Raw genomic sequence first — 27,209 nt, 5'->3', positions numbered from 1 at the left:
TAAATGTCTGCTTTTACAGACTAAGACATGTGGATTTGATTTTAATCTACAGAGCTTTATTAATGAACTTCCTAAATCCATCCTAAAACACCCTGCATCAAATAAGTTGGTGTAAATTAACTTTAATACATTTTCCTCACTCTTGGCTAATCTGTGAATTAGACCATACCATAAAATCCTTTATATAGATTTTATATGATACCTTAATTTGTTGGGATGTAGCACAGTAATTGGTTCAGAGCTTCTCTCTCTTCCAGCAGAACTCCACATCTTTACTTTTCCTTTCTCATTTTCCACTAACATTTCTTCCTTTCACACGTAGTTCACTTGTACATAACTATTTTTAGACTACGCGTCCCTTCAGATCTACCCTTTTTCCATTCCCACTCCTACACACCAACTTCACCTTTTTCTCCCTAGTTTTATGGTATTTGTCTTTTTTTTTTTTTTGCCTCCTTCTATGTTTCTCCCCAAACTGCACAATAATTTTCCTGTCACCCACTATTTTTTTCTGCACAAAGGTTTTCCTCATGTTTCTCCTTTAATGTACAATTCTTCTCCTATCTACTTTCCCATAAATATTCTCCTTTCATCCTCTTACCAAATGATTCAACTTACTGCAATCTGTGGCCCTTGACTTTAAGTACACAACACATGCTAATAGAACACTGCAGTAGATGCTTCCTGTTGCAGAACTTCTTATATTTGCCTCTCTACATCTCTTATTTGCCAGCAGATTTCTCAACACTCAAAGTTTAAATACCACCTAATCACTATATCCAAAATTATAGAAAAAATCACCAGGATTATATTTATGTTAGAAAATACCGTTTAGATTAGTAAATTAGATTAATGTAAAATTACATTTGACATTAGATTTTACTGCAGCACTGAAAGTCTTCTGCTTGACCTGTGAAGTTAAAGGCAGTTTTTCCCCAAAGCACTTTATATATACTTGCCTTGACACAGAGCACATGTATTCTGGCTGAATTCACATTAATACTCTGAAAATAGTTACATCACACGGATGTGTTACCTCCTCCACAAACACCTCTGTTTTATTTCAGAAAAGGAACAATAGTTGATTACTAAATCTTAAATAACTGGCTATTAGTTTTAGAAAGAGCTTGAAATAATAGCCAGGCTGAGGTGTTGGTAAAACAGTTTCATCAGATTTGTCTGAAAAGAACTGAAGGGTGGAGCAGCTGCACACTTGGAACGGCTGTGAAAATAAGCCAGATATTGGAATGACAGGGCATATGGGGAAGCACTGCAAAACCCAAGGAAGAGGACAGAGCAGCAGTAAATGGGGACAGAAGTGCCATCCCAGCATACATGCTGCTGTTTTATCAGCAGAATCTCTCAAGATGAAAGATGAATAACTACCAACTGCCTAACAGGACACGGATGGAAACTCTTCGAAGAGAATCCAGCTGTGCTGCCACTCATAACAATGGCAATAGCTACCAGGACTCCAGGCTGTGAGCCCCACATTGCCAGAGTCAATACTGATAAAAGCTCTGACTGCCAGAGGCACTGCATCTAACTCCAGATATCTAAAGCCCACTGCCAGGAGTCCCTAAGTGTCCCAGCCTGGTTTGGTACCACACAAAATCTTCGTGAAACAATGATCAAGATATACCAAAGGGGTAATGGCTATCCTAGAATATCCCTTAACTTTTCTTTTCTTTGTCCTCACTCACCAGTCACACAATCACCTGGCAAAGGACAATTATTTGGTGGAATCAGTCAGCAGTACCTACCATCTGGCCGGAATTGCTCTGTGCTCGTTAAATAGGATTTGTCTTCTTCTAACTTTTGCATTCAACCTGCCTCCTATGCCAACCCTAGCTTCTGATCCAGGTTTGTAATATGCAAAATAGAAACATCCCCAGATTTGACCGTTAAGGAGACCCTTACCATTCTGTTAAACCAACACTGCCTGGAAGAGCACTGCATCTCAACACAGACAAGACTTACACAAAACCACCTTCCCATGGCTGCACCACTTGTCTAATTTAACCAAACAAGGACAACTGTAATGTGGGTACCCAGCCTGGTAATCATAACACAAAACTGATCCTAGATCTCCTCCAAAAACACGCAGCCCCCACATTAGTATGGCTAACTATTCTGGATAAAACAGAAACGCTATACAAAGCCCATCAACAAGGATCAAACATCCTTAAACTGGGTTAGAAAGACAACAAATGCATACAGAGAGCTTTCCAGAAGAGCAAATCACACAGCAGTTTTTAATAAAATTCCTTCCAGAATTGAGACCCAACACATGGGAAGCAGAAAGAATGTGAGTAAGGAAAGCAGTTTTTGTCTTTCCATAAATATTGCCTCTCCATGGAACCCGCTTGAATCTTAAGGTTTGGCCCAGTATACAATGCAGTAAGAGGAACTGGGGTACTCTCTGCTAAAAGAGTCACAGTAGTAACTTGCTAAGAGAACCCAGGCTCATATAGAATGTATGTTTGGCATATAGCAAAGTAAATCCACTCAAACATAAAGCTTGTTCGCAGTTACGCCTCATTTCAAATTTGAATATGGACCACATGTTTGAGGATTAAACTGGTGAAGCCAATCTGTCTCTTCCAGGAAACATTAATGCAACAATTGGGCTATAGAACTGTCAATTATTTCATATAGACCAGCTGTGCATGAAGCATTTTGTGCTCCCCGAATACAAGAAGATGATCTTCTGTAACAAGAGCCTTAAACTCAAAACACAGACTCACATAATTGAGCCAACTGAGTCTTTCTTAGGATAAGGAAAAAATCTAAACACGTTAACATTGCAAAGAGGACACACTGCATTTCTGAGTTCTCCCAGCCTGAGGTGGGCTTCAAACATCCCTTTTTTCTCCTGTTACTCTTTATACTGTGAGCTGTTTTTTATCATTTTGTACAAGAAAGAAACTAGAAAAGGGAAATTGCACTTGTACATTCTTTACCTCTTTTGTTTTTATTGCTGCACAACAAATGATGTTTCACCAGACAGCCAGCAGACCTCTGTGGAGAAGAGAGGCCGCCAAACACCAGAATTACAGGTTAAAGAGAGACAAGAGCCAAATGAGCAGCCCAGGATCCATAAATCTCAAGCAACTCTAAATTGCACTGAAGCTTATTTTTTCTTTTGATCCCATTATGCATACTTACAAGGCTTTTCCAGCTATCAGCATTGGATACTTTGAGAAAAGACACATGGAAAAGCTGACAGTTTTCATAAGTAATTTCCAATGCTTAGCTTTTATGCAGTGCTTTTCAGGAGCTGATTCTTGCTTGCGACTTCAGAGAGGTATAGAAGAGAAAGACAGATACTAAATCGTGATGGGGAAGAACCCCCTATTGCTTCTTGTCTTGTACTTCTAGGAAAGTAAATGTTAGTGTTATTAGTTACGTTAATTTCTTCTGATAATAAGTCATGTCTAATTATCTGTGTCTTGTAAAAAGCTTCCAGGCAACAAGTGAAGCAAGAGCCACACTCACTTTCTTGGGTACCTCTTTGTCCTTTAGAAGGCAAACTTAGAGACAAAGTCAATTAGTTGGGCATCAGAATAAAGTGGAAAAAACACCCACAGGTACAGCTCAGACTGAGCAGCCTCACACAGAACACAACCCACGTACAGTTAGTCAAAAGTGTTTCTTTTAAGCCATCAAAAGCATTTTAGTTATGGATGGACTCTGGATTTTGTTATTTGAAGAGTTCCCCATAAAATCCTCACTTATGTAATCACATTACTGCAATAGTGTGCAGTTCCTACCACTCATTATTAAAAATTGCACAAGAAAAGTCTTCTGCACAAGAGTTCAATTTTGTCTTTCAAACCACCCAACCAACTTATTGAATAAACATATTTGTGATACAAGAGTAAGGCCTAAAAAGAGACCAGATGCTTTCATGTGGTATCACATCAAGAAACAAGGTAAATATTTCTCTTCTTTACAAAACACTGACGCAAATAGCTCAAATTCCACCCAATTCCCTGCTGGTGAGCAGTGGGGCTTCTCTTAGCATCAGCACAGCTGGGACTGTAGGCTGCAGCACTGGGCAGTGCCACACTGAGGCAAGCAGTCTGAAAACTCTGATCAGCACTCAGAATTGAGACAGAAAAAGAGGCTAGAAATGAAAACCTTGTTCAAAGTTGATAGTTACACCAGACCCACCAAGCTGCTTAGAGAAAGCTCTGTGCAGAGATTTCAAGCCGCTTTGTCAGGCAGCCTTAGAAACACTCCGAGCTGTGGGAATTTCTCCCCAGTTCTCTCTCCCCTCCCTGTTTTAAATACGAACTTTTATGAACCAGCATTCAACTCTAAACTTCACACAGGGGCATGGGGTCACCTATATTACAATGCCTAATTCACCATGTATTTATACGATAAATTATGTCTCATTTCATAAGAAAAATAATTTCCTGTCAAAATGAAAGTGCTCAATTTTGGCAGTTACTGAAACGCCAGACCAAACAGGAGGCCCCAACCCAAAAGACTCATTAACCTGATTTTATTTAATGCATACCTACATGGAGGCAAAAAGAACAATTACAAATCCATAATTTTATTATCTGGATCAGAAGATTATTTTAGAATGTGGAAAAAACGGTCTCAGAGCGCTATAAATATATCCATTGTACAGATAGCTGACTATCTACATCTGTATTGCTTCCATCCATGTTTGTGTAAGCTTCTAGTTTTTCAGTATGAAATGTAGACAATTTATTGAAGTGCTTGAGTATTTGTACTCAACGTATTTGAGCTTCCAGTGATCTGTTTTTCTCTTGGAAACTTTTCATCTGACAGAGAAATACTGAATAATTTTTATTGCAAATAAAAGATTTCTGGTGCCCTGCACTTCTCTCTGCCAAGAAGAAAAAAACATAAGGTATGAATAAAACGAACTACCTTTGTTAAATAGCTGTGAGTTTAAGCTCTGAAAATGCCACTCAACCACTGTCCAAAGAACACTCCTTCAGAAACCCCAGCTCAGAGTGCAGCCTGCTGAACAGGCCTTCTTCAGTACTGCCTCTAACAAGGGAGAGGAGCACAGCCTCAAACTCACAGCTCGCCCAGCAGCACACAGCCCTCCCACACCACAGCACCATCACCATGCCTTTGCTCACAGCTAGATGCTATGTTCACACTAACCAGCAAGAACTGAAGGGCATATGAATAGCAGCATTTTTTAGCATGTGTTGAATGCAATTATGTCAAATCCATACATATTCAGAACTCAAAGAAACACCATCAACAAAACCTGAGCGTTGCCCTTTCTCGCAGGAATGGTACATTTAGGAATGTAAGTACATGAGATTTGCCTTTGGGATTTAACTATATAGGTCCTATCTGATGAAACTCCAAACTCATCTATAATTAAAATGTCACCTTAACAGTTTTTTCCCTATTGTTTCAAGAACTACTGCATGCCAATTTAAAAACAAATAGCAAAAACTGGAAATCGCAGAAGTATGATCCTATACAATGAGAAATTCACTGGAGACAAACTGCAAAAAGAACTGCAACTGTACATTAATACTACATCAAAATCTCCATCCTGAAAATGCAGAAAAGTAGCTCCCTAACAGAGGGCCTCAGCCCAAAGCTCAAATAAATCACTTCAGTGGCTTTTTTCCCCTCTTTGACACAGAGATCCTTGGTTGCTGGTGCTGGGTCACTCAAAAGACTGCAGTGGCAAAGATTTAGAAGAAAGTAAACAGGACAGAATTTAAATAAGTCAAAAAGGAAAAAATAAGCTGTTTTTATCATCAGATTGAATATCTTCCAAATGCTAGAGAGAAAAAGGCAAATAGAGGACACTTGGACCACTAAGAGCAAAGACCATGCAGGAAAAAAAAAAAGGTTGCTATCAAAAGAGAAAAATGAGTAAATATAAAAGAGGAGAAAAAGTATGAAATTAAACTGATTGGTGGATAGGTTATCTCCATGACTTCATTATTATTTAGAAGCTGATTCTGTCACTTTTGGGGCATGGACAATCTGCCATTTATCTATGTGGAGCACTTGAAAATGGATGAAGCTCACAATTAGTCAGCTCTGTGAAGACCATGGAACATTGTCATGACATCCAAGACACTTTCTAAGCCATATCTTTAATGCACTTAGTCACACTGGAGGGACCAAGGCTCTTCGTTTCTTAAAAATACATTGATAAAGTTCCAATTGCCTTTTCCATAAAATTTTCCCTGCAGCTCATCATAGAAAACCCCACTAGAGAGTAAAAATGAAATGAAACATCCATTACCTACAACAAAGACTGGTGATGTCTTGTAGTGACTAGGTTGGAATTAGAAAATAGCAAAGACAACCTCCTCAATTTTAATACTTCATATAATAAATATATATACATATCAGTGCTGTCAATTTCATTCAGTATCTATGGAACTCAAAGAACTTTTAAAAAATGCTCTTTTCCACATGCAAATTGTTTCTTTGCATAAGAGCTCATATAATTCTACAGTCTAATCACTCTAAGAAGCACCTGAATTTGAGACATTAATGGCTGCATTTAACCATTTTTTTTCCTGTCTTGGCTTGAACCTTCAGCTAGGAAGACAGTCTGTGTTCACAGCTGCTGAGAAGGTCCAGTTTGTAACCCTCTGTTTTTCCAAAGCGCCACTTGCAAATTAAAAATAACACATGCAGATATTTTCCCTTCCATATAACTGTTGGACTAGATGATCTTTTCCAATGTTAATGGTTGTACGATTCTATGAAATCAACTACTAATTATAGATGCAAATCCACAATGCACACATAGCACAGCATTAGGGCAAGAACCAGCATTCGATCGTAACATCACACCTAAGGATCACAAACAAGTCTTTGCCGCAGCCAGACTTACGCTATTCCACATTAATGCCCCTGGAATAAAACATCTGTATTGACACAATAATATATCACTAATACAGAGCACATCATAAAAAACAGACTTTTGTTGAAACAAAGATTAGTATTACCAGATTTTCACTTCTTTAGAAGAATATTCTTTGACTTTTGCAGGCTTTGGTTTTAGATGCAAACAATAGAGCTTCAGAATACCAGCAATTCCAAGTAGCTTGAAATACAAGTGTCACTGACAGATTTCATTCAATGAAAATGACATTAACTGTCAGCAAACCAAATGCTATGAATGAATTAGAATTCCTTTTCTTCATTAAACCTTCCTAATCACACAATTACTGCTTGTTAGAACAAGTTCCCAACGCAGTCCTTCTGTCAACAACAAATAATCAGGTTCACCCACCTGAAAATTTGGATAAACTATTTGAAATAATAATGGGGTGCCTGCATAAGCCCACTCTTTGTCTCCAGTCACGCCATGTTCAAGCAAACAAAAAGCAAATACCCAAAGCAGACACAACAAAACTGAACAGTGCACTCATCAGCTCAGTTATGATTCTAAAGCAGCAGGTATTTGGGGTTCATCTCAGCAGGTATACAAAACATCACCAGCTGAAAATGTGATCCGTTTGCATACAACAACCATTTAAATTTGTTGCAGAAACGCTGGCATTGTTACATCCAGTTTAATCACTAGGAAGAGACATGACCTCTGGCCATGAATGTAAATCAACCCCAGATGCAGCAGGAACCTACCAGCAATGCCAACACATGAAAGGCATTTTCTTGATCATCTTCCACCATTTACCACTTTCATTGTTACGTAAAGTCCTTTGACCTAGGATTCACATACAGCAACTCATCACATTTCTCACCTGGAGCCATAGATCTTGCCTTAATTCACCGTCGTTTTCTCTGCTGTTCCGCCAAAAAAAGGAAACCTGTTCTATTTCTCTGTCAGTTTACTAGAAGAAAATCAGATTTGGCTCCATTCTCTTACCAAACAAGAGAATGAAAAATTCAGCTCAAATTAAAAATTTAATGAAAATGCATTACTTTGCTTTTTGCAGGATGTTATCAGTGTTTTTAATACAGGATTACTGACTGTAGCATTGTAAAATGTGTAAGGACAGACTCCCTAGGTTAAAGGATATAAATGATGAACAGTCAAACTAAACTAGTATTTACAAGATGAACTGCTATTTCAAAATCCATACAGAACTTCCCTATAGTACCCAATGAAAGGTAATGTAGCCATCCATGCCAGCATTCATGCTAGCAAACCATTTAAGCAACATGACATTAATGGCTACACCTTACAGACAGCAAATCAAGAGATATCCCCTGTTATGGGTACAAAACATTCTACACAGCTACAATCACAGAAATAACAACTTTTGGCATAAGTAAAATCAAACTAAAAATAAATTTACTGGAACAATCCAAAGTTGCTCTTGCAGAATAAATGTATCTGGTAATTTTGATATTCTACTAACTGTATGAAATGATCAGAAGGATGTAATGCTCTTAGGCAGTGAACAAGAACTGTGTATGAGCACACTTTTTTTGTCTACTGCTCTAAACATACAACACATACACAGATATGTATATGTGTATATATTTACATATATGCACAAGCAAAGATCTGAATAGTACCCAGAGCCTGCAGGTACAAAATTGCATTTGCTGCAGCCAGTTTTGGGGTTCTTTTGTTTGTTTGTTTTCTAAATCTTAACACCAGTCTCAGTACTACCCTGGATACAAATAGCAATGTAATTTAGCTTTCATTTTTGAAGAGCTTTAGGAAAATTAGATGCACGCCTCTGGATTAATTTAAGTGGTTACGTCTACTTTTGCTGGAGCTTTTGAAGCTTGCAGCAACATTTAATCAATACATTTCTAACCAGTCCAGTAACTCAGTGGTTAAAGGGGAAAAACTGGAGGGAGGAGAAAAGCATCAGAAACATCTTGTCACTATTGAGTGGCTGAAACCTTTATTTACAATTCAAAAAAATTCTATCTTTTGTGAGGATTTCATAAAGTCTTCACAGATATCAATTAGTATTATTCAGGGCCCACAGGTGCCTAAAATTCTTTAGATGCCCTGATGATTTTAAAGTGCTTTTAAATGTAAGGTTCTGTAACACCCGTTACGCTTGCTAAACAAGCACATTAAAATTCTACAGACTAGGAAAGCTAAGCACTTGATCCTAATTTCCATTTTCTGATAACACATCTAGTTAGGTAAGACTAAGTATATCTTGAAGGAGATACTTTTCTTTTAAGTACTTACCCCGTATTAGCTTTACAAGTTCCCCCCAAAGCTATTTTTATCAAAGAATGCTAAACAAACCAACAGCACATTGTACATATGACGTCCTACACTTCCTAACAAAACTGAAGCTGAATTACCACTTTTTTTCTTAAGGGAAAAATCACAGTAATTGCTTGAATTTCCAGGCATTACTACTGGTTCCCTCAGAAAGAATAGCTTAAACTTGTCATATCAAATAAACATGTTTGCAGGTAAAGAGCGCAGACTGAAACTAATGTTAAGAGAATAGATTTAGATGCCCTCTGTATGAACCAGTGAAATGAAAACAGATAACATCTAGCAAAATTTGGTAACGTGGTCATAATAAATTTATATTCTGCAAGAAATGCATACTTCCACTGCATCAGCAGTGACCTTTGCTACAAATTAAGAGATTATGCTACCGATCATTTCAGAAGCGTATTCTTTAAGCTTGCTAGTTAAAGATGAACAGAGCTAAAACAAAACCTGAAGGAAAACTTCTGAGTTACAGCTAACATCAACCTAGGATCAGCTCAGACTGAAAGAGGGAGAACATTTCTCTAGATAGTTGCTTTGAACTTTTGCAAGATACAAGTGTCATATCGCTTCAGCTTATAGTTTGAGAATACTCTCAACACAGAAGCATTACAACTGCCAACAGAATTTGCCCCACCTACATCTGAAGGGCTACTATCAACACACATCACTGTCGAAAACTTATTAAACGTCTACTTCACCTACTACAAGGCCTCACTTATGAAGAAGCCTTATATTCCCCTGTTGCTAACATGCAAGCCATTTGCCTGATGATTTCGTGCATATTTTGCACGCGCTGCTTCTCTTGCTGATGCATTATGAAGGCAATGTTCACATCTTCCTACAGTGCATTTTAGAAACATGATGATGAAAGTTAAAAAAAAAAAAACAGCTGCCATTGCCCAAAAATCTCCTAAGAGTCTCAGCTAAGACTTTATTTATTTTTTCAACAGAACAGGCTTTGATCACCTACAAACTACCCATGATACTTTAAAAAGACACTCGATAACATTATCAGTTCGTACATACACAAGGCTGGCTACAGAAGACTAATTCTCTTACGTTCTTCTGAAATGCGTAAGCAATAACCAGCAATCTGTCACCACCACTAGCAATGCTGTTCTTCAGCTGAATATTTTTTTTCTCAGGTTTGCTAACTGTCTTTTTAAGCAGGAAGCTGAAAGATAAAGGTTATGTGCTTTGGTTTTTTTAATTTGGATTCCATATTGGTTTACACTTTTTTTTAAATGACTTCTCACTCTTCATCTGAAAGTCCTTCAGATGCTGAGATTCCCCTTCACTCGCCTGCTTCAACCCCACACCAGCCACAAAGCTAGAAGAAAAGCTGAACTTTCCATATCTACGTCTATGAATCTGATACTTCATTTTCTTAGTCATTTTTGCTTTAAAATACTGAATAGAGATAATATAAAACACAAGAATCAAATGGAATTGTAAGAGTAAACATGGTTCATTTTATCTGATGATGTATATCTAGGGCAAGTGCAACTTCTGAAAACCACATTAGAGGTAGAAGAGCAAGTGTGACTGGACTGGTATCACTGGAGCAGAAGGCAATGTACTGAGGGAACGAAGAGGTGCTAAAACAGTTCCATTAGTCATCAAGAAAAGGGGATTTTTAAATAAAATTTTTTATCAAATTCAGATTGTTTCCCTATCATTTGACTGAAAGTGCAGCACCATGAGTTCAGCTGCATTGTCCCACAACTAAGAAGCAGAAGAAGCGGCCCAATCTCCTCCCTCACATGGGTTTTGGCACTCAATCAGAGCTGTACTGAGGCGATTCAGCTCACTAAACTGGTAAAAAAGGAGAGCACCGAACAAGAGAAAATGGAAGCTTGAGCCATGAGATCAAATCAGCCCAGCTGCATTCTGTACCTGCCCCAGAACCGTGAGGTTCTGCACTGCCAGCTGTGCTAACCTAACTGCTCACAGAGTGATTACAAAGAGGAGTTGCTGCTCTTCCTTCCTGGTCACACATTCCCCACTACTTCCCTTGCTGTTTGAATCCTTGGCAAGCCAATTCTGTTTGCTAACCAAGTAAAGAGATTTATTTTTCTCTCCTTACTACCTATCCAACAAACAAGCTAAATTAGCTCCTTGAAAAGCAGACAGGCACCCAAAATGGCTCAAGAAGCTGCTGTGCTATCAGCTAGGGGCTTGGGGTAACAAGGCACTCTCAGACAAACTCAGCAGCTCTTAAGGAACCCTAGGCTGCAGTCCTCACACCCCAGCATCGCTGTGCCTCTGCCTCTCCCACCATTGTGCCGGCACAGGTGCTCCTCCACAACTTGATGAAGTGGCTCAGGATATTAAACTTTTTTTTTCCCACCTTGTAAAGAGCTGAATGGTCTCACAAAGAGGTCAGTTAAACTCTTGTGCCAGCAAGGAAGTGGGTGGGATCGCGAAGAAAGGGGAGAAGGAGGCTGAGACTTAAGATCAAAGAACCACAGCTTAAAAATGACTACGAAGGGTGTTTATACACAGGAGTGAACATTTCACCGAATTAAGTCTGAAATGGGCATTTACTGTAAGACATATGCATATTTAATAATGCTTCATTAAGAACAAAAATGTCACTGCTGAATTTTTTTAGACTAACAAAAGAAAAATGAACACACCACTTTACAGTTATCTGGCAGCTAAGTAACATGATCAGCCTGGTTTCATAATCCCACAAATAAGATCAGCTAATTCTAATCCGAATTCTCCTTTTGCTGTAGATTTCCTCATACTATTCATTTCTCCTGAGACAGACTGCTCTGCATCATGAAAAACATCTGCAGGAATGCGGCTTCTTTTGCAGATGGGGGAAGGCAATGAAAGGACAGAACCTCTCCTATTGGACACTACTAAGAAGATCCCCAGGGAGCACAGAGCAGTCTGGGTGTCCTTAGAAGCTGAAAGATCCAATCTGTTCCTCTTACCCTCAAGGTGGAGTCTTTCAGACGCTTGCATTTATTCCATGGAAGGCCTGAAAACAGAGTTGCTGGACTGGCTATCAAATAGGATACACACTGAGCTGCAAAGACTCCTTTACCAGACCTCCCTGGAGTCCTTGCACAATAGATGTCTTTGAAGCTGACAAAACTGGAATCCACTGATCCAATTTAGTCAGCGTTTGTCCCACAGTTGGGCTGGCTTTAGTTTCTCATCTGAACGTGAAGCTGGAACCTGTGACACACACAGAATTCAAGTCCATCAGCAGGACTCCTCGCTGGCTGTTCACCAGAAGTTACAGGCATCAAGAATGTAAACCTGAGCATAGAATATGATGCTCAGATTGCAGGTTAAAAATAGAAGGCCTTCAGAAAAGTCATCAAAACAGACAAGGAACAACATTACAACTGGAAAAATCAAACAGCAGGTTGTTCTAACCCCAAGAGCTGGGTGAACTATTATGGCAACAAACTCACTTAAATGGAAGTTGCAAAGTAGCTACAAGCTCACCTCTGTATTTGTTTGGTGACAATACAAGAAATAGTCCTGACTTGTTTCCTAGTTGGTACTGGGACCAATAGGCAACCAATATTCACCACTGATGACCATGATCATATACTCCTTTTTATTCTTTCTCCTGAAAAGCTAGTAGAATAGCACTGACTTTATAAGAAGAAAAGAAAAAAATCCTAAGAGAGAACCACTTTGCTGTGGTATTAAAATCCACCACATCTTTAGATCTTCCTTAAGTTTAGGCAGCTGGCAGAATTAAGAATAAACACGAGCATATGCAAAATGCCGACACAAACCCTAAGACATAGAGCAGCTGATCTCATGTGTGCACAACAGTGAACTCCCTGATGGAATTTTCAACTTGGAAAACCCTTACGTGTCCTCTATTTTAGGTTCCTTTCAACAGTTAACAACTAAGGGCCTTATTTGTGAGGTAAATTTATCTTGGGAAGTGCCCTGAAAGCACAGACTGTACTCATCCTATCTACAGTAGCTTACTATTCTCTGAAGATTCATCACATACATTTCTCAGTAAGAGATTACATTTCATTATTTCCAAAACTGAATAAATTTATCAGTTTGGTGGTTTTTTGTTTGTTGTTGTTGTTGCTGTTGTTTTTTTAAACTAACAAGGACTTTTTAGTGACCCTTCTCTTCTGAACAGACCAATTATACGTATCTTGTTAAGTATGGGCTTTAGGCCTGATCATTTTATCCTTGCTTTTAACTGTCCTGTGTTTACTTTTTGTCACTGCAGCACCTGAAAGAAGCATTTGGAAAGATCTCACAAGGAAATTTCTTGTTGGCTTTTCCCATTACAAGTGTCCAGCCAGCTTCTGTATAATCACACAATAGCTAGTGAATTATAGTGTAGTTTTTAATTTACTGCAAGATTTTTTCTTCCTCTTTTTTTTTTTCCTGGCAACATGGATCTCCAGTCTGAGAACTACCACTGAACTCTGACTTAAATTCATTCTTTACTTTGGCCATAATATGAAACATGAATCAGCCATAGAATGGAACATAGCGGATGTTTGCTAACATCTCTTTGACACTGAAACACATGGATGCAACATGAGAAAACTAAAGAACAAGAATATAAAAGTATGTGAATATTTATATAACTATTCAATTATAAGCACTATTCTTCTCTTGTTTTCCTAACAGATATGACTCCACCTCCTAAGCTTAACTACAACAGTCAAATGGAAAAAAAAAAGTGTTATGTGTTAGCAAATTAGGAATGTAGGCTATGCTTTCACTTATGCATAGAAGAATATAGTTCCAGAGGACATGTAATTTGACCAAATACTTCTAGGTAAAAAATACACCCTGCCCTGCCAAAATGTCCTATTATTCCAGGCTGTTTTCTAAAAGGATAAAAAACAAAGGTAAGCTTTACTTAAACCTTAGTTGCAAGACGTCTTAAATTTTACTCATATATGCAATAACATTGATCTGTCCAAACACAAGAAAGTCCATTTACCTCCTGCCCTATGACCTCAAGAAAACATTGAGCCTGAGATTTAAAGAACAGAAACACACGCAAAGCAATGGCTTTGAATGTATGTAGGCGGGTCAACACTGCTGTTCTGCATGGGCATCTTAGAAATTCTAATGATGTTATGAAAAAACTGGCTCCTAATTACTGTCATCTGTGAAATCTACACAGACTTTTGGATCAGTATTTTACCGATGAGGAAGATACAAGCAACAGAAAAGAAAAATAGATCCATCATTCTTAATGTCCTTGCTTGAATGTCTTGAAGATTGTTGAGGTAGAAGAGTAGCAACAACAAAAGAAGCATTTTAAAGAGTTGAACCAACATATGAAATAAAGGATGAACAATATTGAAAACACTGCTAAGAGTGAATATATTGAAAACGGGAGAACTATGATCAGGTGGAAAAAGGAGATGTCATACATTTAGGGGAGTGAAAAAAAAAAAAAAGTCCTGTAAAAAAGGGCACAGGACTGCATATTTATTCTGCTCTTGTTTAATGGTATCTTCATGGGGTGGAAACAGAGTGCTTAAACACAACCTGTTTCTGCTATCAGAGTTCACAAGGCTATTATATGACAGACACCCATAAGTACCAAGCATAAAACCATATCATTCTGGAAACGTTTCAACTCATAACATCAAACAGTGATATGCTATCGTTAGAAGCTGTAAGCTATAGAAATGAAATATAGCTTTTATATACAAGATTTTACACCTTCTCCAATACTTCTATTTCTCTAAATAATAAATCAAAAGTCATTTATCATCTTACATTTTATGTCCACAGCAAATTATTCAGGAGCAATATAAATCATCTGTGCAATCTTTCGTAGCACAGAACTTTCCCTTCAGGCATAGGGTCTCTTTTTTTTTTTTTTTGCTTATCTTGTAACCTGATTTACATCTGATTATTATTATTTTTACACACAGACACATATTTAGTCATATTTACCCCCATTTTTAAATCTCTTCTCTGCAATTAAGTTTATTTTAATTTGGATTTCTGTACTATCAGAAATTCAACATCTGATTAGAAACAAACTTGTTAACAAATGGGTTGCATGTTACTCCAATCTTTCATTACCTTTTTATGAGAAAAGAAAAATAAAACCAAAAGGCAGAAATAAAGGAAAAGAATGAGAAAGTGCCAGGCCTCTCAAAATGCTGTGATAACTGATCTCACCAAAAAAATCTGCTTAAATAAAATGACCAGAAATTATGCATTTTAAACCAAACTTTGAAGAGCCATAGATAACATGCACAGTACAAGCTGGAATGCGCTCATATTGCTCCAGTGTAAAAATGCAGAAAAATTAAACATTCTAATTCTGCAATTATTACTTAAGGATAGTAGATGTGACAAATACGCCCCGTGACAGAAAAGGAGAGACATTTGCCTGTGGTTACCTCATCCACTTGCACGCTGCCTCTCACTCTTGCACCCAGTTCTCCTGGAAATATACACTGTGCTGGTTTATAAACATCATTTTCATTTCCTTTTGAGGGAGCTGTCCATTAACAGCCATTATTACAGTGCCCCAACTCTGTCAGTGCCACATAAAAGTTCTATTCTAACATTCCACAACTCCTCTCTCAAAGGGTTACAAGGAAACACAATGTAAAAGCACTGGAGCATACCTCTATGCACCTCCACTACCAAAATAGAGAGAGCACTGACCCAGAAATACCCTGAACTGCGTATCAGACTCTAAAAGCTAAAGACCACAAGCAACCAACTGAATGCATCTTGGCTCTCTACAAATCATAATATTTTTTTCCTTTAAAAAAAAAAAAAACTTTAAACAGAAGACATTGTAACCACTCATGGCATGAGATGGCTGTGATGGGAAGGCTTGAAGTGAAATTGGTGTATCCCAGAAACTGTGGGCATCAACTTAAGTGAAACTGGAACACTACCCCAAGAGAAAAACAAAGCACTGGCTTAAGTAAATTTCTTAATGAAAAACTTTGTAAACCCTCTGCTAAACGTGGCATCCAACTGAGTGCAGAAGAACGTGTCTTTTTCTCCCAAACACAGCATGGTGTGTTCTCATTGCAGGTGGAAGGAAGCACAGTAGAATTCTGTAGTAGTAGTAGATCATGGGACTACTTGCCTTCCCTGGCAGAGCAGAGTTTTATTTCATTCTCTGCTATGTGTTGAATATGTCGGACACTTATTTATGCAGCAGCATGCACTTACTTGCAACACAACCTCAAGGCCCCTCTTTTTCTCCCTCTACTTAAACAATACTAGATTTCTTTGGTAGACTTTTAAGATCTCACCACGTTAAGCAAGTCAAAAAGTACTTCATTAATTACTTCAGAGCATTCCAACAGGGAAACAAGCGTTGCTGTCATGTCACGACCACCTTAAATTGTAGAATGTCTTCTCTGAAATTCTCTCAAATAATTGACAAACTGTTACACCCACATAGCATTATGCATTTTCTCTGATTTTGATAGACAGAAAGATCTGCTTTATAGTCAGACCTGAAACAGATCTAAAAGATGCAAGAAAGCACACTTCATTTATCTTGAAGATTTTGCAGCTTGTTTAAATTAAGACTAAGTTAGCAAGCAATAAGACTGCATTTCCTAATATGTCTAACATACAAAATACAACCATTTTACTAAAACTGCCTCGTCAGCAAAGAAAATGTCAAAATCTAAAACTACTGAACTTCAGTTTAATAAATAAAGCAGCATAATAACATTAAATGTCTTGTGAAAATACACTGCACGCTGAAACACACGCTTTAAAACACAAGCCAGAAAAGGTTCTTACACAACATCAGTCAGACTGATTCTGCAATGAGGACTGAGACAACACTAATTTGTAACTTAAAGGCAGGAAAGCCTAGCAAGTAGGCAAAACAGAACCACCATGAGTATTTATCTTTCTACATGTGCACTCACCAAAAATGATATCACAACTCACAAAGCTTTGGTTCAGATTAAGGAAAAAATAAATCCTCTGTCTAAAGTCAGTGAGAAATTAATAACAACGTTGCATATACAGAATTCCAAGTTGCCTTCATCCACAAACTGCTTTAGGGACAGTAAGTCATTCATAGACCCATCCCTTTGATCCGAACATGTAAGAAGCTCATCTCCAAACACACACATTGAATCGTCATGCTTCAATTCACAAAGGACACAACAGCACTTTCAGTATCAGACTTGTTAAGCAAGAACAGGAAGACAATAGATAATACAGAAATAGTCACAGAGTGTTATTTGTTCCAATAAAAGTTGGCTTTTTTGATCAATTTATTTTCTGTATTGCATACAAGTTTTAAATGCTAATAGAGCATTTGCAAGGCTTTACCAAGTTCTCACTAAGCCATGCCAAACAAACACCCAAGAGATTGGAAAAGATTTGGCAATTTCAGTTTCCAACGTTGACAGAGCAATATTGTTAGCAGTGCCTTCTTATCTCAGACTTTTGTGTACAAATTACTTTTCTTGAACTCCCATCTCAGATTCTTTCCTCCCATAGCTCTCCAGACAAGGTTCAACATTACAGTTCCCAGCAAGCTTCCCAATCCTTTCCTTTCTACTGACCCTCCAAGAAGAACACCCGCACAGCATTTCTTACCCTGTTCCTGGCACCTGGCAGTCTTGCTGTCCAGTGGACACAGCAAACCATTCTATTAAATGTGATATGCTCTGTGGGTTTCAGAGCAAGCATCTAAGCATGCCCTGTGTGCCTGTGGGAAGCACATGTGCATTAGATTTGAAACAACATGCTGAGTTCTGCAAAAAATTGCCAGACCTTGCAACTACATAAAAAAAGCTATCCTGTTCTGACTGAAAATAAATGAAGGCTCAGGAAAATGAGACCTTTTATTGTTTAACTGGATTCTAAACGACACCTTAGCTGATAGAGCACAGAATTCTGGCAGGGAGTATGATTGGCAGGGAGTATGACCATGAGAGGAGGAAAAACAACAACAACAACAAGCAACCACAAGCCTTAGAATGACAGGCAGCAGCAGAGGCCTGGATGTCAATAAAATGAAGGGCACTGAACAGTGTCAGGATCTCTCTGGATACCAAAGATCTAGAAGTGCCAATGGCACTGCAAAAACAATACACATTAGTAAGCTGTTTATATTTGTATGTGTGAAGGTCAGCTACACATGGACACTTAATGTCAAGTGACATTAACAAGTACAAACCAGGAGACTACAATACAACCGACACTGTTTTTACTGACTTCTAAACAGACATCATCTGAAGGGCTTAATGAGGGACTGAAAGCCTAAAGAATTATTTGCTAACCTAAGGATAACTAGCTAGACAAATGCAGTCGGGAGTGGAGGGAAAGGGTTACAAAAATCAGTTCCATGCTAAGACAAACAAATAAACACAATTTTTTCTCAGTTCAAGCTTAAAGGTTCTCACTCCTTCCATAACAGAACACAGATGATTCACAGCTGTCTGGCATCTGGTGCACTTCTACCTTGTAAATACATTCTCTTTTTGTCATTAGATATCTCTAAACACATGAACAGAGTACTTGTATCCAGTTCATCAGAGCGCAAGCATCCTCAACATTGTTGAGTTATCCTTATACATTTCTGACAGTGGAAATCAAGAATTAGAGGTCTACCAGAATGGCAAAACAAAAGCAGAATCCGCTTATCAATGCTTAATTAGTGGTACTCAGTGAAAAGGAATGTTAATTTGTGAACCCTTCAATTCCAAATAAGATTTTTTATTATGTACATTGTTAGTAACTAAAAAAAATTACGTGCTATTAGAAAGACAAAAGTACTGGTACTTCTGATTTATGGCCAGGGAGGTCTCATGCTTACTGGGTGATTCAGAAAACTTAGTTTTTAGCTGCAGTATTTTGCAAGATGAGCCAAACTTCTGATTGTTTTGTTTTGACAAGCAGAAGCTTTTGACAATATGACACCAATTTTATGTATGCCCCTCATTCTAAATAGAAACAACATTTATGTATTACTTTTGGCATCAAATTATTATATAGTATCATACGGATAAAATATCTCAGCTGAAACAGCTGTGCAAAGTACTCAAGCTAGCTGGCTTTCTTCCTCTTTGATAAACTTCTAGTCTGCTTGGAAATTTCAATTTTTTCCAGATTTGAGCTTAGTAGGCTTATTTGGCAATCCTTCATCTCTCACAGACACATTCTCTCTCATTCTCTAGCAGCTGCGGACATACAAATTTCCATCAAAATCTACACATATCCGGTTAAAAGATATGATTCAGAAGCTTCAAGGCTGCAAAAGCAGAAAGGATAAGAGCACAGCACAAGTAGCAGTGCTTGAGAAGCATTACAAAAATAACATTCAAAAGTGAATTTAACGATTTTCTCTTCTTAATGAAAACACATTAAGTTTTAATAACATTACATGCATAGCTATCAAGACTGTATTTTAATCTAATGCGTTAGCCCTGTAAGAGTGCTCAAAAACATTCATCAACGTTTGCTAAATGAATCATCAGCAAGGAAAGTAAACTTATCATCAAATCACAGAACGGTTTGTGCTGGAAGGTACCTTATACTTCTAGTCAAAAGCTCCACAAATATAAAACACCTGATTTTATATGTATGTAGAAACATTACAGCAACACTGCATAAGTGTTGCACACAAAGGACGTGTGTATGTATGTATGTGTATACACGCATGTGTAACCCAGAGCTCTCATCATTCATACATTTCTGACAATTGGGTGCCCTGAAATAAATCTTTAATGCTGAATAGTAGCAAAATACATTTGCTCATCACAGCATGAGGTAATTCCATGGTTTATACTCGATCATAGCTATGGCTGCAACAACCTTACTTTTAGCAGTAGTGGAAGAATTCTTTTCAAACACTGTTAGAATGATTCCCCATCCTCCATGCCACAAAACTCTACGCTCAGATTAATGAGGCAGCTTGTGCCTTGCACAGGGAAGCAGAAATAATGACTCAGTATTCTTCAGTCACGTTTTCAGATTTGCCTGTACAATTCTTAAAACTCAAATTCCAATAAAATTACATTGCTCTATTTCTTAGATAACTAATGCCTGTAGCACTGTCTTGTTAATATTCTAATTTTCCCAGACGATAAAGACTACAGCTTATCGGATGGGTGGCTTAATTCCTTGATGCAAATACCTGGAATTCACAGGTACATTTTAGAATTACTAAAGTGATTCTGATTAAGGTAGATAACTACTTTTCTTCTCAGCTGGCACAAATAAAGCTAATTAACTTCTAATACTCTTAAGTGCATCAACTGTATTACAAAATACACGTAGCAATACTGGCACTTTGTTTACCAAGCTGTATTATCATTTTCCTTAATGTTAAGTCAAATTGCTTTCTATGCCTTGCAACTGGAATCCTACTACAATAGGAGACTTTGAACATCACCTAGCTTCAATATGGAATTTGAAACTCAAGCACTAGAGAAAACAGCCTTGCTACTGAAGCGTGTAATTTCTTCCTTCCCCTTTATTCTAAAATTGTTCATGTTACCTAGCTGATGAAAAAAGCCCAACAGCCTAGGATTTGAGTCACACACAGAGCATGGCAGATGCTTATCACAGGCACTCTTCCTGTCTAACATGGAAAAGTGTGCTGCTCTCTGTATGACAGAGAATACATTATTTCTTGCTTCTGAGTGACAAAACACATTTACTACAGACATTGTTTAAGCTATTTAAGAACTATTCCTATGCTTTGTTTTTGCCAGCTTATCAATTTCTATTTGTGTTCAGAAGCATTCTCTATTGCACAAACAGCCAGAGGACAGTCCTGCCTATTAGAACTTGATGTTGGTGTGCTCACATTTTATGGCAAGGACATTATTATAAAAGCCATAGAAGAATGAATTCAAAATACAACAACAGGACACCATAAAATTGCTTCCATTTCCAGCTGTCATTCTGAGCCTGAACAAATACAAGGTCTACCAGGCTGCTTCTTCCTACGCTAAGTTGTAGTTTTGTTCATTGCTCTCTTCCCATGGTCTCCGAAAGAGCAAGGGATGCATTTCTACATAAACTTGTTAAACTTGGAAACCAAAATGATTTGGGGAAGGCATTCTTATTAACCTTTCTCCAGTGATACACGCTGACTTACACACATCAACCAAGCAAGAAGAAAATGGGAATTAGTTGGACAGTGCATCAGCATTATCATTACTCCCACAAACCCATTCTGCCTAAGACAAAATGAGCTACAGTTAAAATTCTTTTAATTACCAGGAGATGCCTGTTCCTATCAGCATGCCCCCCAGGCCACCTGCAGCCACAACAGTTTCAAAGAAAACTGCTCTGAAAGCAAAAGGATATCACCTCATCACTTTTTATCTGCAGGAACTAGCTATCATTTAAGTTCCTGAACAAAGATACATTACAGTTTGGGGTGGAAATAGTGCCTTAAATATGGTTTAAGCTAAAACAATTAAAATGTAAAACATAACATTAGTGATTACTGCAGTAAATGAAAGAATCAGCTGTTCTACACTTCCTAAAAGAACGAGGCAAGCATCCAGCACAGAAATACAACAATCCATGAAAGTTTGTAACTTGCAATTTGTATCGCTAGACAGACCTCACAGAACTGAGCAGCGAGCCTTCCAGGGCCACTGTCCTCCCAGAAGAGAGGCAGAACCAAGGCTCACAAAAGTGACTTTGTGTGATGTAACTGGGCGATAGCCCACAAAAACTGCTATCGCTGACGCCCAGCGTGCTGACAGGAAATAGTTGCTGCCTTGAGCCTTGATCTACCCACGTGAAGTGGAGCTTGCTGGCTGACCACAGACCAGCCTCTGTTCTCTTTGTAATTGTCAACATCTGCTCTGCAGATCTATGAATAATTTTATGACACCAAAAAATTTCTCTCCTACTGACTCCAAAGGTTTTTTGTTGGTGGTCTTTTTTTTTTTTTTTTTTTTGCTTTTTTTTTTAAACATGTAATCTGACACTGAGACTAAGAGAGAGCCTGTTTTGTTCACAGGTTAACATTTACATTTTTCTGAAAGATGCCATTGAAATGGAATTCAGAGTAGGTAGGGAAATCTAACACTGCTGACTGTTGGCTTTTAAAATCAGGTGGCCAGATAAACGTTGGCAGTTGACATCACACATCATTCTCAAACACTGGATGTTAACTGGAGCAACATCCATTGCAGTGGGCTCTATAACAGCTACTTCCAGGAGAAGCAGCTGATTACCTAAACAATTAATGCCAACCACAGCAAACCTTAACTCAGTTACATTACTGAGTAGTGTAATCTTCACTGAAGAAGTGAAAATTTAGATATACCATTGGAGACTTCACCACAGTTTGAGTTTCAATTAAAAGAGGAAAAAAAAATACATCCAAGGACAGCTTAAAAGCATTGCCACTGGAAATCTCATTTTCCCTTGTCTTTAAAGCAAGCCATCAGGAGCTGTAGGAGCACCAAGTGTTTGTAGCTAACATTTTCAATTTTATTTTCACTTCATAAAAACAGGTTTTTATTTATATATTTTAGGGAAAACGTCATTAGGAAAGACATGGATAATGCTCAGGGGATGTGGCCACACCCTGCCTAGACAAAAAGGAAAAGCAATGAAGAAAAACAGAGATGTATAGATGCACTGCCATTGGATCGCATAGAGTACCGTTTGTGTTCGTAATCAGTAAAAGCAGGAGAGTGGAAAAAGCATTAGAAAAACCAATCACAAGGGGAGTACTCATACCTGCCAATATAATCCTCAGTTTTCCATGACTGGAAAATAATGTGATAAGTTTTCTCGACTCCTGTGCACAACACAGGCAGACTGCACATGGGACAAAACCAAAAAAAACCCAACATTTACATCACCTGAAATACCCAGAGCAAGAGCAATGAGAAGCATAAATCTACATTTGACCTTGCAGTGTCCTGCTGAAGCATGCGCTGTATTCAGGTCTACTGCAATTAGTTCTTTATCTCTCTTTCTTGTGCCTTTTATAGGCTGAGAATTCCCCTGCTTTACCAGGATGTAAATGCTATGACAGGAAGATCATTTCTTGCTAGCCTGAGTTTGGTACCACCTTTTCATCCTGGCAGCACTGTAAAGAACAAGCTCAGAGCGTACAAGCACATTTCAGTTTAGAGCTTCTTAGCACACATGTCCACAGCATGAGAAGTCTGGCAGAGCCCAGTTTCTCTCAGGAGCATTAAATCCTATCTGAATGCAATTCCCACCTTGATGACCAATTTACCTGAGACTCTGACATACTTATGGAAGGTCAATAAATTGAGAAATGGATGAATACAGTACTATTTTCTCCTGGATACAAAGATGGTAATTAAATCTTTATTGCACTCATGGGTGGTTATATTTATGATTTATTTATTAGAAACTGCTAAGCTATTTGTTCCTTGCAAAATGAATGGGCAATTAAGAATGTGGTGAACTTGTGGCTCTTTTGTACAGCAGCAGGGAAAGACAAAATCCTTTGAGGGAAGAGATGAAACTAAGAACAAAGTGGGACAGTGAAAGCTGCTGAATGCTGTCACAGCCATAACAACCACTTCCAAAAGTTTGCAGTGGAGAACGGTGAAAGCTTTAGAATGCACAAAAGGAAGCATACAATATGAGACCCAGACAAGCAGCCTAAAAGCCTCCCCCCAAAATACAGAAATTCATCTGCTTGTGACTAATCAACTGTCACAAGTGTTCAAAGTAAATTTCAATTAAGGTGTAAAAATGTCAACTTTTAAATTAACTAAGATATTTCCTACTGTTCACCTAGTAAAACGAAGGCAGGATAACAGTGGGCATCACTATTATATGCTACCACCACAAACTCAGATCCTGCTTTAACAGCTTTTAATATAGAACAAGGAGACAGCTTTTGCTCTGGAGAACTTACAATTCATGTTAGGACCCAACCTAGATTAGGAATACATTAAAACAACAGTTTAAAGCTCTTGTACTACAGCATGAATCCTACAGCCTACATGAGGCACAACTATATTCACATAAGAAATGCTTTGCTACAGAGACTACTTACACTTATTTTAGTATAATCACAGCAGTGCAGCTCCCTAGTAGAGATTTGGTTATATTTGTATATAGGTAATATTCTACATGAGTTGTAGGTGATTAAGGTGTAACCACGAGCTACGTTGACACAAATTACTTTCATACAAGTGAACTCACATCATGGTTTTTAGTACCATATTCTGGTATCAAGTCCTATTTAGGCAGATAGACCATTAAAAACTACAAGTTTAAAAAGCTAAATTATAGACAGCACACTTATTTTGTCTTTAGTCACAGAAAAAGCTCTCCAAAATAATAAAATTTAAATCATTATTTACAGCAAAGGCTTCTCTTCATTTGATTTCAACCATGTATAAGATAATCACAATCTTGAAATTTATATGTTCATTGCAATATTCATCTCACTCTATCGTTATTAGTGTACATTTATGCACAGAATTATCCAAAATAAATACAGTCCCCCTGGTCTGCTAAGAAGTTATACTCCTGGAAATAATAATTCCTTTTATTGCACAAACTTCCTGAACATGTATAATTTATGTTGACAGATATACTCAGTATGTGCTCTAATAAATTCAACAATAAGCTCAGAGCATAAATGCATGGAAAGTGCTTCACATTTGTCAGATTAAAAACTAGCCTGGTAAATTTTTGCTTTTTCTGGGTTAGTAATTCTGAAAAACACTATAATCTGCACCAACTCCTAATAGATCATAGCTTGTCTAGCTGCAGCATCAGAATTCCCAATCTCATTAAGGTACTCTGCTTTTACAGTGCAAGGTATTAAGCTGCCAGGTATACATTTCTCCACTGCTGCCTTTTTCTGAGCTGTGGGGGCAAGCAATACAAAATGTTAAATCCACCCACATCACAGAAACCAGCACACCCAGAGAGGTGGCAAAGTCCCAGCAGTTACACTAGAAGGCAGACATAAGGCCATTTCCTTCCTTGCTATACACCCCATGCGCTGCAACAGCTCCGATTTCCGTTTGGGCCAGGGCTCAACCATCCTTCTGCTAACCACAAAGCACATGCCTACTCCACCTCCTCTACATGTGACCATTCTACTTCTCAAAATGTGAGCTGCATACACAACCGGCCCACTTCTAGAGGAACTAGATATATGCTAATCATCCTTAAGATCATGTAATTGGAATAAATGAATAGACAAGTATCTATTCTGTATGACAAAGGACATAACACTCACAGTTACGGTTGATCTAAGCTAATACCCTGAAAAGCTCTCTATTATTTCTTTATTTGCATAACTTCAAGCTCAAGAACTTCTAATCACAGCCCATTTGACCATGGTTTTGTAAACAGAACAGAAATCCCTTGTCCCTGTTTTGGTCTATTTTTGTCATGCTTGTGCTAACAAAAATTAAATAAATAAATATGAAACAAATCATTAAATCTGGTCCCTTATATTCAAAACCTGCCACACTGAACCAAGTTCTGTTTTCTTACTGACATAGGAAGAAAAAAGGTCTCAAGCATCCCAGTGTAACATACATCGTTAATACAGGAGGATATGATGGATTTTGTTGCTGTTGAAATTCAGCTTCCTAAACTAGCCCCACCCCAAGAAAGCAAGAACTACTAAAGGAACCAAAGTTAAAAAGCAGGGAGAGATCAGTATAAGAAGTATCACTAAACAAACTCATGAAAGGTCAAGCTGGCCTTCCAACCTGGCACTCCAAATGGGAAGTGATGCTTTCACAGTCGCACCCCTATTACAAATAATTCAAAAATTTCTGAGCTGTCCTGAAAATCCAGCCCAGTTATTTTGGCAGTGAAAGCTAAGATCAAGAAAGCAAGTTACTTTCTAGCAATAAATAAAGCTCACTTCACTTGTGCTCAAACATATTTTGAAAGGTGAAAAATTATTCTGTGCCTGATTGCAATAGAAGAATTCTTTTTCCTCCATATATAAGGTACAGGAGGGAGCTGCATTACAATAACAATGTATGTTTTGAATCAATGGCTTTTATTGCTCTAAAAGCCACAGCAAAAGCATTTCCCCTTTTTGTGGAATCAGCACATTGATTTTTAACTTGAAGAAACAAAATTACAGGAAGTTTGGGGAGTATCTGCTCTGTGCTCTTGCAGATGGGAGATTTACTGAAAAATAAACACCATTAAATTAGCTGGAAAACATTTGTATTTGGAGTGGACTTTGTTTTGAAATTTTAATAAGTTATGGTCATTTCAATATTTCAACTATCATTTTAATACAAAACCTGTTTCTCATCCTTCATCTATTAGACAAAAGTAGATCCCTTAAGCTATAAGAGGCAATGAGATAGCAGCACAAAGTGAAGCCTAAAGGCTGACTTGTTTGTAAACTACAATATAAGTTGTAGTTTATAAGGATAAGGATATAAGGATAAGGAAGATCAAATAAGAACAAACACAGCATTCACATCCCTATGTGCCAACTTACCAAGTCTCAACATTAGTTTAACTTTTTGCACTATTCTTCTAAGTTATTTTCAGAAGAATGGAGGAGAGATGGGCATCAGTAACCATTGAAAATAAATTATGCATTTCTAAAGATGTAATCCTTGACAGTTTTGCATTTGTAATTGCCTGCCCATCTCTTATATCAAGTGTCCAAATAAAACTTATTTAGGATGGAAACGTTACATCCCATATTGGTATAATTAATTAATTAAAATACAAGAAAAGATCATCGCTGGGAACAAATCATGGCTCAAATCAGAGGCTTAATCTGAACGCCCATCAAAATCTTGTCATGTATTTTCTGCCATACATGTATCCATCGTGCTGCAGGACTGTATTCCAAGTTGCTTTTATAATATCCCAAATGCATTTAAATATTGCCATGTGTTATAAACCACAATCATGCATGCAAGTCATCAAACAAAATATAATAAGAAAAATCTAACTTATTTAACACTCTCTCCTTTACAGTGTGCCTTTAAACACATGCAAAATTACTAACACACAAAATCTGTATACAGTTTTTAACTACTGCAAATCTGTTTCTGAAAGTTCA

The 27,209-nt window shown here is 37.8% G+C and overlaps 1 protein-coding gene across 44 annotated transcripts in view; it reads right to left on the bottom strand.

Annotated features, from left to right (window-relative positions):
* B3GNTL1 (UDP-GlcNAc:betaGal beta-1,3-N-acetylglucosaminyltransferase like 1) overlaps positions 1–27,209 on the bottom strand; it is a 111,485-nt gene that overhangs the window by 47,111 nt on the left and 37,165 nt on the right. For 2 of the 44 annotated variants that reach the window (XM_046902104.1, XM_025141809.3), the window contains exon 1: positions 17,777–17,897. The exons of 41 other annotated variants lie outside the window; for them this stretch is intronic. In XM_046902104.1, coding sequence (XP_046758060.1) covers positions 17,777–17,869 — 93 coding nt within the window. In that variant the 5' untranslated portion in view covers positions 17,870–17,897. Of the gene's footprint in view, positions 1–17,776; positions 17,898–21,761; positions 21,817–27,209 lie in introns of those variants that run through there. One more of the 44 variants, XM_040649636.2, reaches the window with a different exon arrangement.

The sequence above is a fragment of the Gallus gallus genome, chromosome 18 (assembly GCF_016699485.2).
Source record: "Gallus gallus isolate bGalGal1 chromosome 18, bGalGal1.mat.broiler.GRCg7b, whole genome shotgun sequence".
Classification (NCBI taxonomy): Eukaryota; Metazoa; Chordata; class Aves; order Galliformes; family Phasianidae; genus Gallus; species Gallus gallus.
The sequence above is the reverse complement of the archived record's forward strand: the minus strand, read 5'-3'. Positions and strand labels throughout refer to the sequence as shown.